The sequence below is a fragment of the Neomonachus schauinslandi genome, chromosome 16, assembly GCF_002201575.2.
Source record: "Neomonachus schauinslandi chromosome 16, ASM220157v2, whole genome shotgun sequence".
NCBI lineage: Eukaryota > Metazoa > Chordata > Mammalia > Carnivora > Phocidae > Neomonachus > Neomonachus schauinslandi.
In genome coordinates this window covers 45,676,807-45,691,583 of record NC_058418.1, presented here as the reverse complement: position 1 = coordinate 45,691,583, position 14,777 = coordinate 45,676,807, and the positions used below count along the sequence as shown (strand labels likewise).

At 42.0% G+C, this 14,777-nt stretch overlaps 1 protein-coding gene across 1 annotated transcript; it reads left to right on the top strand.

Moving 5' to 3' along the window:
• Positions 1-2,026: 2,026 nt before the first annotated feature.
• CHST4 (carbohydrate sulfotransferase 4) lies at positions 2,027-3,181 on the top strand. The gene has a single exon (XM_021705517.1). It carries the CDS (start codon positions 2,027-2,029, stop codon positions 3,179-3,181), a length of 1,155 nt encoding a protein of 384 aa, XP_021561192.1.
• The last annotated feature ends 11,596 nt before the right edge of the window (positions 3,182-14,777 follow it).

Below are 14,777 nucleotides of genomic sequence, written 5' to 3'. Positions count from 1 at the left end.
CTCTCTCAAATAAACAAATAAAATCTTTAAAAAAAAAAAAGCTGGAAGGAAGAATATCTTGGGTATATAACAATATGCAAATTAGCACCTTGCAGGTGCCTGGCTGCCTCAGTTGGTGGAGCATGGGACCCTTGATCTCAGGATTATGAGTTCAAGCCCCATGTTGGGTGTACAGATTACTTAAAAACAAAATGTTTAAAAAAAATTAGCACCTTGCTACTATTAATATTTTACACTATGCGAAATAGCTATTCTATCTGTTCTATCTCTCAATAGTTGTTTATGCTAGGAAGTCACCCAAAATGATCCAGATTCATCTTAACCCTTAAAGAACCCTTAACCTTAAACTCTTAAAAAACCCTCAGAATAGGGGCGCCTGGGTGGCTCAGTTGGTTGAGCGACTGCCTTCGGCTCAGGTCATGATCCTGGAGTCCCGGGATCGAGTCCCGCGTCGGGCTCCCTGCTCGGCAGGGAGTCTGCTTCTCCCTCTCCCACTCCCCGTTTGTGTTCCCTCTCTCGCTGTGTCTTTCTCTGTAAAAAAAAAAAAAAAAATCTTTAAAAAAAAAAAAAAAAAAAAAAAACCCTCAGAATAATATTCTAGCATGTCACTGGGAACCATGGTCTTTTCATGCAAAGTGAGCCTTGATTATGAAGGAAGTTGAGGGTTGCCACCAGTCTGTATGAGTCTTAGTGTGAATTACTAAGTGGAATTCATTTCTCTAGATATTTTTTTAAAGATTATATTTATTTATTTATTTAGAGAGAGAGAGAGAGAGAGCATGCACAAGTGGGGGAGGGGTGGAGCGAGAGGGAGAGAGAGAATCCCAAGCAGACTCCCTGCTGAGCATGGAGCCCAACATGGGGCTCAATCCCAGGACCCTGATATCATGACCTGAGCCAAAATCAAGAGTTGGCCGCTTAACTGACTAAGCCATCTAGGCATCCCTCTCCAGATATTTAACATCTAACAACTGGAAAATCATCCTAATGTTCTTATTCTGTTGGACCAAAATACTTTACCGTCACCTATGAGAACATTTTTTAATAAGAAATATCTTAAAGTTTTGATGAGATGGCATTCACTAGGGTTGTGCAGTACACAACCTGGCCATCTGTACTGAGCTGCTCTGATTGGGTTGTGTCACGCAGTTAAGCATTCCCCCGGCAGCAGCACAGTGGCTAACAGGCCACAAGTATCACTAATGCAGCTCTCAGGTTGGTTTGCACACTTCCATAGAGCCAGCTGTTAAGGAGACAACAATTCAAGCCAAATAGATTCAGATAGTTTCTTAGCTACACAGATATAAGGTCAGCTTGGGTCAGTTCTTCGTGTCCCTAGTCCCACAGGATGATGCCAAACCAGAGGGGACCAAATGACAGGTACCATGGGCACTTGGCTCTGCCTCTGAGGAGACAACTCCAAACTCAAGCCAAACAGTTTTATAGCCTGCAACCATATCCTTCAAGGGATTGAAAGGCCTGTGCTTGCTTGAGATGAAGGAAGGCAATGAGAAATGGCCTACGGCAATTTCCCTGAAGATAGGGGAGGTGGGTGAACAATGACCTTGAGGTAGTTCCTCCCAAGTCAGCTTATCTCCCTTAGTTTCAGAAGGAATCACAGAGCATTCCACCAAAGTTTGGTCAGACTGTGGTGAAGCTTTGCCTAAGTGGCCCATGTGGACACATGTGTGTCACCAAGGTGGCAGGGTGGAGCTATTCCTCTAAGACGATGAAATATGGCTACATTCAGGCATTTTTGGCAGCTCACTGGACAAGAAAGACCAGGAGGAAGGAAGTAAAGAGCCTAAAATAAATAGATCTTATTGACATACTAACTACAAGGGACAGGAATTGATTCAGAGAAGGATTTGTGTAGTTGGTTACCAGAAGTTCCCAGCACTCTACGTTGCTCCTTGCTGGGGGTCAGGGGGAAAAATGACTTTGGCAAGAAAGGGGATGGAAGGCTGACACCAAAACAGAAGCCTAACAACCCTTCTGCTTGTTCCTTAAGGTCTTCCACTTCAGCATGATGACACCGCCCAAAAAAATGCGGCCACTGCTGTTTCTGGTTTCCCAGATGGCCATCTTTGCTCTCTTCTTCCATCTGTATGGCCACAACTTCAACTCCCTGTCCACGAAGGAGGAGCCCAAGCCCATGCATGTGCTGGTCCTGTCTTCCTGGCGCTCTGGTTCTTCTTTTGTGGGACAGCTTTTTGGGCAGCACCCGGATGTCTTCTACCTGATGGAGCCCGCGTGGCACATCTGGATGACCTTCACACACAGCACTGCCTGGAGGCTGCATATGGCAGTCAGGGATCTGATCCGTGCCATTTTTCTGTGTGACATGAGTGTCTTTGATGCCTACATGAAACCCAGTCCTCGAAGACAGTCCAGCCTCTTCCAGTGGGAGAACAGCCGGGCCCTGTGTTCCCCACCTGCCTGCAACATCTTCTCCCGGGATATGATCATACCCCAGGCTCACTGCAAGCTTCTGTGCAGTAAACAGCCCTTTGAGGTGGTAGAGAAGGCCTGTCGCTCCTATAGCCACGTGGTGCTCAAGGAAGTGCGCTTCTTCAACCTGCAGGTGCTCTACCCACTGCTGAGAGACCCTTCCCTCAATCTGCACATTGTGCACCTGGTACGGGATCCCCGGGCGGTGTTCCGTTCTCGAGAACACACCATACGGGAACTCATGATTGACAGCCGCATTGTGATGGGGCAGCATTGGGAGAAAATCAAGGAGGAGGATCAGCCTTACTATGTGATGCAGGTCATCTGCCAAAGCCAGCTGGAGATCTATAAGGCTGTGCAGTCCTTGCCCAAAGCCCTGAGGCAACGCTACATGCTTGTTCGCTATGAGGACCTTGTCCGGGACCCCATTGCCCAGACTGCCCAAATGTATAAATATGTGGGACTGAAATTCTTGCCCCACCTCCAGACCTGGGTGTACAACAGCACTCGAGGCAAGGGCATGGGTCATCATGCCTTCCACACTAATGCCAGGAATGCCCTCAACGTCTCCCAGGCCTGGCGCTGGACCTTGCCTTATGGAAAGGTTTCTCGACTTCAAAAAGTCTGCAATGATACCATGACTTTGCTGGGCTACCACCTTGTCAGATCTGAGCAAGAGCAGAAAAACCTGTCACTGGATCTTCTGTCTACATGGACTCCCTCCAACTAAGTCCACCAAGAGGGTAGAAGAAGCTCTGTCCCCAACTGGCATCAGCCTCAGCCCCATTAACCAAAGGCTTCTGAGTCTTAATTACATGTACACTGGTGTACATGTGAGCATGAGTTGTGCCCACACATGCTCAAGCTGAAAAACTTTCATGTTTCTGCTCATGCCTAGAAGAGATTCAGCAGCATATTCCACCCTGAAAAAGGAGTATTGCCTTTCTTCTCTTCTTGGCTTTCCTATCCGTGTATACCTCAAAGACTTTGTGGCCTGGGGTCCTATTTAGCACCACGCAGTATCAGTGGAGTAAATCCATAAACTTCTCTGTCCACATCTTGCCGGGTGGGAAAGGGAGGAGACAGGAAAACCGGGGAAATGGGTCTTCCACCAAAGAACCCACCAGCACATTCCACAGGGATATGAACTCTGAGACCAAGGAACTCCTGATGGATTCAAAAAGGGAACAGAGAACAGGATTGGATGCTTACGGTGAGCTTGGCCGTCACAGCTATCAGTTATCACAAATACAAAATAAGAACTCTGCACGACAGAGCAAGCTCTTAAATTCATGGGGGTGGCTGGGCCTGATGTGGACATCATTTCCCACCAGTGTTTTCCTATCACATAGAAGACTTTGACTTGTGAAGCTGCCATCCGTTAACACTAAAATTCCAAATAGGATTGTTAGGAGTTTCCCATGTTATGCTTTCTAATTACTTAGTAGTAAATACTAATTCTTAGTGGACCCTAACCTGATAGCATAAGCATCTTTATAGATTTTTTTATACTTTTACTATTATGTGTTACCCATAAAAAAAAACTGCTAAGACAATATTTGGTGTTAGAATATGAACTGAGTCTAAACTGATCAATACTGACCATCATACTGTGCTCTTAAGAATCTGTAGAAAGTAGGCAACTAGCAACTAAGCCCTTTCTTTCTTGTGTGAGGTGTGAGTTGTGATAATATTGTATATATCACCCTAGGGTCTGGGCAAAGGGTTCTTTTAATGTGATCGTCAGCCAGAGGACCTCAGGTCTAGTATGGCTGGCGCTGTTCAGCTCTTCCGGGTCACCTCTCCACATGATAGAGGTTGTTGCTCCCAGTCTTTGCAGCACTCCCCGGGTCTTGTGATGCATCCGAATCTACTGTTAGAAATTCATTTTGCTGGGCGCCTGGGTGGCTCAGTTGGTTAAGCGACTGCCTTCGGCTCAGGTCATGATCCTGGAGTCCCGGGATCGAGTCCCATATCGGGCTCCTTGCTCAGCAAGGGGTCTGCTTCTCCCTCTGACCCTCCCCCCTCTCATGTGCTCTCTCTCTCTCATTCTCTCTCTCAAATAAATAAATAAAATCTTAAAAAAAAAAAAAAGAAATTCATTTTGCCATGCCACACCTCAGATCTGCTGGAATTGGAATCCACCAGGGTGGGAGCTGGGATTCTGTATGTTGATCAAGCAACCCTGGTGATCCTTTCATGGCCAGCCTGGCAATACCACACCCTCCACTGGGGAGCAGCACTGTTTGCCTTCCTGCTTCAAGACAATTGCCTTTGCAGCACATGCCAAGAATCCACACTGCTGACTCCTGACACTGGTGCTGTCCTTGGGTCGGAAGGAATAGGAAGAAGGTCTATATTTGTCTGGAACTCCAGGGACCTCTGAGTCCTGACTTGCTTAGTATTTCGCTTTGTCCAAACCTGAAAGATGCCAACACTTCATCTTCCCTTTGGTTCCCACTCCCACTTCGGACGTGGTCCTCACCTCATAAAGTGCCATCGATGGCAGATGGGAATTCTCACGCCTGATTCTGCCGAGGAGCTCTTGGGCTCTGGCACCACCTGAGATGCGTGAGTGGTTACCTTTGCCAGCTGGGTCTAGCAAAGTTAATCTATATGTGGCTCTAAAGGAGTGAACTTATTCTAACATATAAACCTAAGCCACTCTAGAAAGACCTCAAAAGCCTAGCAAGAATCTCCCAAGCAAATGCTTCTTGCCTCTACGAACCTTCCAAAACTGTAAAAAGTTTCCCCAACATTGAAAATAAGGCCAGGGCAGTAGGTGATGGTGCAGAGTTAAGAAGACCAGTGAGGGGGACAGGCAGTGATAGACTCAACTGCCTCTGATTTCCCCTCTGAAATTCCAGCCTCCACCTGAATTGTCTTAATGTTAGCAACTTCCTTAGGAACCATCTCTATGGGATGCTGGAGTACAGAGCGGCTTGCTTCTCCGTCTCCAAAGGAGTCGTTCTGTGCTCATGAGCGCATGGGCTCTGGAACCATGCTGCCTGGGTGACCTCCAGCAAGTCCCTTAACATCTCCATGTCTCAGTTCCCTCAACTGTAGGGTGGGTAGAATAATGGTGGCACTGACTTCCTGGAGTTGCTGGGAGGGCTGATGAGTTAATAAATGGAACATGCGTGGCAAGCATCCGGCACATAAGCAAACACTCACTAAGTGGTAGCTGTGCTTATCTTGGTAACAACGCTGGTTTTAGCTCTCTCAAGGACTGTCTTCCATCATTTCTGGTGACATCCTCATTAAGGTGATGCTCAACAGCAGATCACAAGCCCTTTGTGGCGTTTCTGATCATACTGGTACAATTAGATTTATAGCCATCTCTAATGGCTCTAGTTTATATCAGTTGTTCTCAACCCAAGGTGATTTTGTTCCCCAGGGGACTTTGGTCAATGTGTAGAAACATTTTTGGTTGTCACCACTGGTGGAGTGGGTGTTGCTGGCATCTAGTGGGGAGTGGCCTGGGATGCTGCTAAACCTCCTACAATGTACAGAAAAGCCCTCACCCGCGCCCCCAACAAAAATTCTCTGGTCCAAAATGTCAATATCACAGCTGTTAAGAAACCCTAGTCTGCATTCATCAGATGCTGAATGCATGCAAGATGAAGAGCTGATGATTCGAACAGATTTCTCTTCTCTCCTCATTCAGTCACATTCAATCTTACTCAAACAGTACACCCCCAGGCCAAGTGTCCTGACTGGGGAGATGTCACAACCCCCCAGGGCTCTTCTGGCGCCCACTCAAGTCATCTCAAACGGAGCAAGCTGTGCGGCAGACATTATAAAAATACAGAGCAGCATCACAGGGCCTGATGAGAGGAAGTGAACAAAGCCAGGCTTCCTGGGACCAGTCATGCACTGGCCATAACTGGTCTTGGCTTATATCCACCCTAATTTGGTCAGCTGTGGCCAGAAGAGAAGAGCTTAATGGGGGCAAAACATAGTCATTTAGGGCCTTGGGGAAGATGGGCAGGACAAATGAAGCCAGAAGCAGACACTGTGTTAGACAAATGAGCTGTCTAACATGTCTGGGAACAAAATCACTCACAAATGTCAACACATTCCACAGGCACTACAGGATTTAAACCGTGGCTCCCCAATCTTTTTTCCATTATTACCTCCCCCCCTCAGCAAGCCTACGGTAGACATTTTTGTTCTAATCATCCTCTACCATCAACTATTAATACAACAAATATACTGCATATTTTTACGCAGTTTTTAATGGCCCTCCAAAGGGCCACAAATCATTGTTATACCTACGTTTTTTGCCCCCCACAAACCACTTTTTACCCCGCTGGTGGCAACAGCAGTTCCACTGAGAATGCCTGATCTAGGCCACTGTCCCTGACACTTAGCTCCCTCCCCAGCTCCTCTCTATTTTCGTTAACATGTCTTTTGTCGTCCCCCACAAACTATGTTCCTTGCTCTCACCAATAAGATTTGTACCTTGCTCAACCATAATTAAATGTGATTATGCAAAATAACACACTGTAAGCACCTATGAAAATGTTGCTTATAATAAATAATAGTAATAAAAAATAATACAGGTGACTCTCATTGCCACCCTCCCTGCCAGCACTATTAGCTATTTGGGATGGCTGCTGGCCCTGTTTGCCTTGCCACATTTCAAGATTGCTTCTTATGGTCCTGGAAGAACACACTGTTTTTCAAGTTTATGAGAAGAATTGAGAACAAGTGGAACAGGCACATAGCACTGCTGTTCATGAAGAATGAGGTGTGTTTCAGAAAAAGTATGCTATTGTTCCACCCTAAATCAATATGGATTTAAATGACTAATGACAGATAATGTAAACATGCTGGATGAAAGGGATAAAGGCTCCTGTCCTTTTAAATAGGGGTGTGGTGAACTTTTTTTTTTTTTTTAAGATTTTATTTATTTATTTGAGACCGAGAGAATGAGAGAGAGCACATGACAGGGGGGAGGGTCAGAGGGAGAAGCAGACTCCCCGCCGAGCAGGGAGCCCGATGCGGGACTCGATCCCGGGACTCCAGGATCACGACCTGAGCCGAAGGCAGTCGCTTAACCAACTGAGCCACCCAGGCGCCCCGAAATAGGGGTGTGGTGAACTCCTGATTACCTGATCAAACAATGAGATAAACCAAACGATGAGACTTTAACAGATGCAGTTTATATACACACACACACACACACACACAGCATTCTGAAAGCAAATAAGCTTGAAAAAGTTGACAAAACTAAATTTAACCAGATTTTCAAACTCAAGACCCTCAGAACTTCAAATACGTTCATGTGCATATTAAGAATGGAAAAGAGCAGAGAGAGTCTCTCCCAAACTTCTTTGACCAAGGAGTTTTTTTTTTCCCCTCAGTATACCTATTAACATCTGTCAGGAGAATGTTTCGAGAAAGACCAGTGTGAGAAATGCTGAGGTGTCTTCAGCAATCCTAACCCTGATGACCCCAACACTCTGGTTTCTTTTTGCCTCCTCCCGAACTCAGGCCGGCAAATGCGGAATGGAGGAGATTGTACGCAGGCAGTTAATACACAGGGACTTTATGATCACCCACATCAATCTGTGATTACTTCACCACTCACCTACAACTCTTCCCCCTCAGCATAAGAACTTTCCCCGGTAATCTTCTGGCCGCATACCTTCTCCTCCTCCCCAGAGAAAAAAGCCATGTGATACTGGACTTCTCCACTCATTCACTGCGAACGTCTGAAGCTCCCCGAGCATTCTGTCTTCCTCCTTATATTGTGTTACAAGATAGAGACTGTTCTGTCTCCTGTTGAAGGCCAGCCTCCCCACTCAGAGCTTTGGATTCTATCCCCTCACCTTTTCAAGAACTGTGTATTTTTAGTATTCACTCCCTCTCGACTCAACTTCTCTTCAACTGAATCCTTCTCTTTGGATTTTTAAGTCAGTATACTCCCATCTTGAAAAAAATTCTCTCTCGTTCCCATATCCTTATCCCAGATCTTCTTCCACTTACAATGGGGTTAAACCCATCCTAGGTCAAAAAATATCATAAGTCAAAATGCATGTAATACCCTTAAGTGAACATCATAGCTTAGCCTGGCCTACCTTAAGCATTCTCAGAACATTTACATTAGCCTACAGTTGGGCAAAATCATCTCCCACAAAACCTATTTTATAATAAAGAACTGAATATCTCCTTTAATTCACTGAATACGGTACTGAAAGTGAAAAACAGAATGGTTGTATGGGTACAGAATGCTTGTCAGGGTATTGGCTCTTTACCCTGCAATGGTGTGGCTGACTGGGAGCTGCAGCTGGCCGCCCCCGTCCAGGCTCACGACAGAACTGAACCACGTATCGCTAGCCTGAGAAAAGATAAAAATTCAAACTTGATGTATGGTTCCTACTGAATGTATATTGTTTTCACACCATGATAAAGTCAAAAAATTGTTAGGTTGAACCATCAGAAGTCGGGGACCATCTGTACTGGCCTCTCCTCACCTACAGCCAAACTGTTCTTAAGGGTTGTCCATAGTCATCAGCTTTTTATTTTCTCACCTTCTATTTCCTCCTCCACCCACTTCAATCTGGATTTTGCCTCCTTCTCTAAACTGCTCTCGATAACAAAGTTCCATGTTATTCATTCACTCAATGGACATTTTCCAATTCTCATTTCACCTGAACTCTCAGCAACAAACGTGATCAAGAACTTCTCCTTCTTGAGACACTATATCCTAGTTTTCTTCCTATTTCTCTAGCCACTTCTCAATATTTTGTAGAATTATTCTCTTCTACCTAGCTATTAAATATTGGAGTTACTTAAGGCACAACATAGATCCTCTTCTTTTCCCACTCTATGCTTTCTCTCTAGACTATCTCATTTATGCCCACGTAGTTTTTAAAAACCACCTACATGCAGATTATATATATAAATATATCTTTGATGTATATCTTCTCTGAGCTCCAGATCTGTAAATCCAATCACCAATCGACGCCTCTTGAATATCTCAAAAGATACCTCAGACTCAGTATGTCCAAACATCACATTCATGATTTTCCCCTCCTCCAACCTATACCATGCCAAACATCTTTATCCCTTCTGGGTCTCTTCCGCACCTTTTCAACCTATTGCCAAATAAAAAAACTGGACTTTTCCCTTGACTTCTTCCACCAGTCAATCACCAACAACTGTCGATTCTACCCCATCAACATTTCTTAAGTTCAATTTCTTCCCTTTTCCTTGTCCCTCCAAATCCTCACCCTGTTTTGCTCATGTCATCACCATCTCTCTCCTGAAGCACTGACTGGTCTTCCTGCCTCCAAGCTTCCCACTTCAATACAATCTACATTGTATTGAAAGTTCAGAAAGTCCAAATTTCTTAATACAGTTTGGATAGCCTTTCGTGATCTGGCTCTTATATCCTTCCCTTGTCACTCCCTCTTAGACTGTACTTTCCTACCATCTCAAATTTGTAGTTCTACCAGTGTGCCACATATATGTCTGGATCTTAGATCAGGCTATTTCTCCCACCTAGAATATGCTATTCTGTCCCACCCCCAACTTCTCTGGCTCGTTATTTTTTAATCCCTTCTCAACTAAAACATCTCCTTTGGGAGTTTTTCCCAGCTTGACCCTTACGCCTCTATTCAGTGTCACCTGTACTGGATTTCTACTATCACAGCACTTATTACAATATAATAAAACCATCCAATGTATGTGTCTTTGAGCTTTTTGAAGGCAGAAACTATCTTGTTCACTGTGCTATAACTGATGCCTAGCACAGTCCCTGCACAGTTCCTGGCATTCATTAAACGTTTAATAAATGAAATCTTGATCTTATCTGTATTATATGTAAAGAGCTCATTCTTCATGAAATACTTAGAAAAAAAGGCTAATCACAGAACCTTCTATTCTGAGAAACACAGTGACATGTTTAAAGATTCAGATAAGGGGCGCCTGCCTTTGGCTCAGGTCGTGATCCCAGGTCCTGGGATTGAGACCCACACTGGGATCTCTGCTGCGGGGAGCCTGCTTCTCCTTCTCCCTCTGCCTGTCACTCTGCCTACTTGTGCTCTCTCTCTGTCAAATAAATAAAATATTTTAAAAAATAAAGATTCAGATAAGAAAGAACCAACATTTAAAAGTTTCCTGTTTGAGAGAAACAAGGGAAGTTGAATCTCAAAGCCAACAGCTCAGAAGTGCTGGGTCAAGTGGGGTGGCAGATGGGAGGTAGGGGATAAAGCAGAGATTCAGAAATTAAGTTGACATGTATTTCTAATAGTGATATTACTGTGGCAAGAGGAGCTGCAAATTATGCCGGTTTCTGAAGAGTTGCATGTGTTCACAGGGTGTAGCATGTGAACGAATCAAGTGCCACCCAGAAGCATATGGTAAATACTTGCTTAGTGACTGCCTTCCAAATGGCTTTTAGCCAAATCTCTAAGCAGAAAAATTTACCAATCTTAAGCTAGATGGAATAATAAAAAAAGAAGACTAAAATTACTAAAATTGAAAAAATAAACTATGACAGAATGAAAAAAGGGATACAATTACAGAAAATCAGAAACTTGAAAAATAGAAATCTATCATGAACAACTTTATGGTATTTGAAAATTTAGAGAAAATGGACATTTTAGTTTATTTAGGTGGGGAGGGGCAGAGGGAAAAGGAAAGAAAGAATCTTAAGCAGGCTCGACATGACCTGAGACAAAAGCAAGAGTTGGACACTTAACCTTCTGAGCCACCCAGTCACCCTGAGAAAATGGATATTTTAAAGAAAGATGTAATTTATTAAATTGACTATGGAAGAAACAGAAAATATAAGTAGGCTTGTAACTTATAATTATGAAAGAAATTGAATCATTATCTTAAAATCTACCACCTATTATAGTTTGATTTCTCATGTGGCTTGACTTCTGAAAAAGAATAACTGCTGGATTACACTTGCATTACTATTTCCAATCAGTGACAATTCAGTTTTTCATCAGAAATGAATAAACTGACATTCTGATATCTAAATTGAATAAGAAGCAAAGAATCCTAAGACTCATGCTGACCCCTAAGCATGGCAGTTGAATCCCTATTGAGTCCCAAGGGGGTCATGGTTCCCTTTGTGTTTAAGTCTTAACATCCTTTATTTAGGGGATTTCCTTAGAAAAAGAAAAAAAAAGTTCTTTAAAAAATTTTCCTGAAAGGGATGTGCAAATAAAAAATTTAAGAAAATCAAGCTGAACAGATATCTAAAGAAAATGGAAATGAATAAGAAGATATCAAGACTTAAACCTTATTACATTTAAATGTGCTTAAGAAAACCTGGAAATTTGTGTATTTTCCCAAAAAAAAAAAATGATGTATAGAAGGAAACGCCTCAAAACTTTTAAACCTAAGCTCTCATGAAGCTTATTTATCAAAATCTCAACTGAAGAGTCAAATTAATATACATAAAAAAGTGATTCTTAAACTTAACTAGATAGTTCACTTTAATTCCATATGTGAATTAGAAATAACTAGAAAATTTATTAATAATTTTACTATGTATTGAGCTACATGAAATTGTATACGAAATGATATTTTACCATTTGAACATACAAAAAAATGGCAACTCTATATGACCCAATGTGTTTATTAAAGGAGAAAAAAAAGGTGTCCAGACTACGCTGAACTATTTTTAGTTGTTTAGTTAAAATTTATTTGTTATTAATTATTATCTTTTATTCTGTTTTAATACTCCCTGCAAAAAAGCAACAATTGGTGCAAATGGTTTACGAGAAAATTGCAGGAGACATATTTAAAGTGGAGAGAATTCTATTTACGGAAATTTGTTTTATTTAAAAGTTAAGACAAAGATCATCATTATTCAATTCTTGCACTATTCAAACCTTATTCAAGACAGCAGTTGCAGAACACTGTACTGGGCAGGAATATAGTTTGGTACCCAAAACTAAAGAACATATAATCAAGTAATATGAACTTCTACAAATGTATTCATTGGAAATCAAAGAAATGTCAATAATTAGAACTGGTTTTATGGAAGTAGATGAACCGACATTGGTATTGAAGGTCACCTAAGATTTGGCAGATAGGTGAAAACCATTAGCAAACACAAACAGGCGGATGAATATGGCCAGTTTGAGATCAAAGATCATCTGTCTAAGATAATTTGTTGGAGAATATTGATATCAAAGAGTGACTATGAAAGGAGGGGCCAGGTGGTTTTTTCCAGTGCCTGATTGTCTAAAGATCTCTAGGAAGGTAATTACACCAAGAAAGTAACATTTTAGGGAGACTAATCTGGTAATGGCGAGCAGGATAGCTTTCAGCAGAGAAAGACAGGAGTCGGTGAGATCAGTTAGGACAGTCCTGCCATGATCTGCATGAGAAGATAAAAAGTCCAGGACTAGGGTGATAGATGATAGTGGAAATAAAGGGGACAAAAAGAAGCCAACAGAAGTTTTGAAGAGACCTGGCAGTGTTGGTGGCATAAGGAGTACAAATCAACACTGCAGGCTTCTCCCTTTTCAGATACCTTCACCAAGAAGTGACGTCCAATGTAAACACTTTTTGTTTTTGTACAGTGCTTTATGTATATTTGGTCCTCAGTACATGAGTAAATTCTCATCTTTATATTAGAGGCCAAATATTTGTGTTTTCAATGCTTCAATATTTTCAGTATTTCTATTAATGTCTGTTTTGGAATAGAACCCAAACTAGTCTTTTTTTAAAAAATTATTAAGTAAAATAAAATAAAATTACTAAAATCAAGAATGAAAGCAGGGATATTACTACTGACTTTACAAAAATAAAAAAGATGGTAAAGGAATGCTATGAACAACCATATGCTAACAAATTAGATAAAAGACAAAATGAACAAAGTCCTAGAAAGACACAAACTACCAAAAATAACTCAAAAAGAAATAGAAAGTCTGGAAAGACTGACAACAAGTAAAGAGACTGAATTAGTAATTTAAAACTTCCCACAAAGAAAATCCCAAGCCCAAATGGCTTTACTGATAGACTCCACCAAACATTTAAAGAATTAATATGAATCCTCTCGAACTCTTCCAAAATAAAGAAGAGGAGGAAGTATCTCCCACCTGTTATAAAAGGCCAGTGTTACTCTGAGACAAAAACCAGAAAAACATGTTACAAAAACCCCTACTTAACAGTATCTCTTATAAATATAGGTGCAAAAGCCTCAACAAATACTAGTCAACTGAATCCAACAACATGTAAGAAGGACTGTACACCATGACTAAGTAGGAATTATCCCAGGAATGTAGGTTGATTTTACATCAGAAAATCAAGTAATGCAATACATCACACTAAAAGAATATAAAAACAAAACCTGGGGCACCTAGGTGGTTCAGCTGATTAAGTGCTTGACTCTTGATTTCGGCTGAGGCCATGATCTCAGGGTTGTGAGACTGAGCCCCAAGTTGGGCTCCATGCTGAGCATGGAACCTACTTAAGATTCTCTCTTTCCCTCGGCCCCTTCCTGCCAGCTTATGTGCATGCCGGTGCACGCTCTCTCTCTAAAAAAAAACAAAAAAACCAGAAACAAACAAAAAACCATTTGATAATCTCAAAAGATGTAAAAAAAAAAAAGTATTTGACAAAATCTAAAAGCCTTTCATGATTAAAATAATCAATAAACTAAAAATAGTAGGGAACTTCCTCAAACTGGAAAAAGGACATCTATTAAAAACCCACAGATAACATCCTACCTCATGGTAAAAGAATGAATGCTCCCTCCACCCCCAAGATCAAGAATAAGACAAGGATGTCCATTCTCACCATTTTATTTCATAATGTATTGGAGGGTCTATGAAGGTCAAGTGGGCAAGAAATAAAACATATCCAGATTGGAAAGGAAGATGTAAAATGATCTCTATTTGCAGATAGCATGATCTTATGTATAGAAAATCCTAAGGAATCCACTAAAAAATATTAGAATAAAGGAGTTTAGCAAGGTTGCAGGATATAAGATCAATAAACAAATACCAATTCTATTTTTATATACTAGCAAACAATCCAAAATGTCATCTGGCTTCTTTGCAGAAATTGACAAGCTGATCCTAAAATATTGTGGGGAAGAAGTCCCAATTTCAAAACTTACTACAAAGCTCCATGCAACTTTTGATCTCAGGGTTGTGAGTTTGTGCCCCACATTGGGTGTAGAGGTTACTTAAAAATAAAATCTTAGGGATGCCTGGGTGGCTCAGTTGGTTAAGCATCCAACTCTCAATTTTGGCTCAGGTCATGATCTCAGGGTCATGAGACCGAGCCCCATGTTGGGCTCTGCGCTGGGCATGGAGCCTGCTTAAGATTCTCTCCCTGCCCCCACC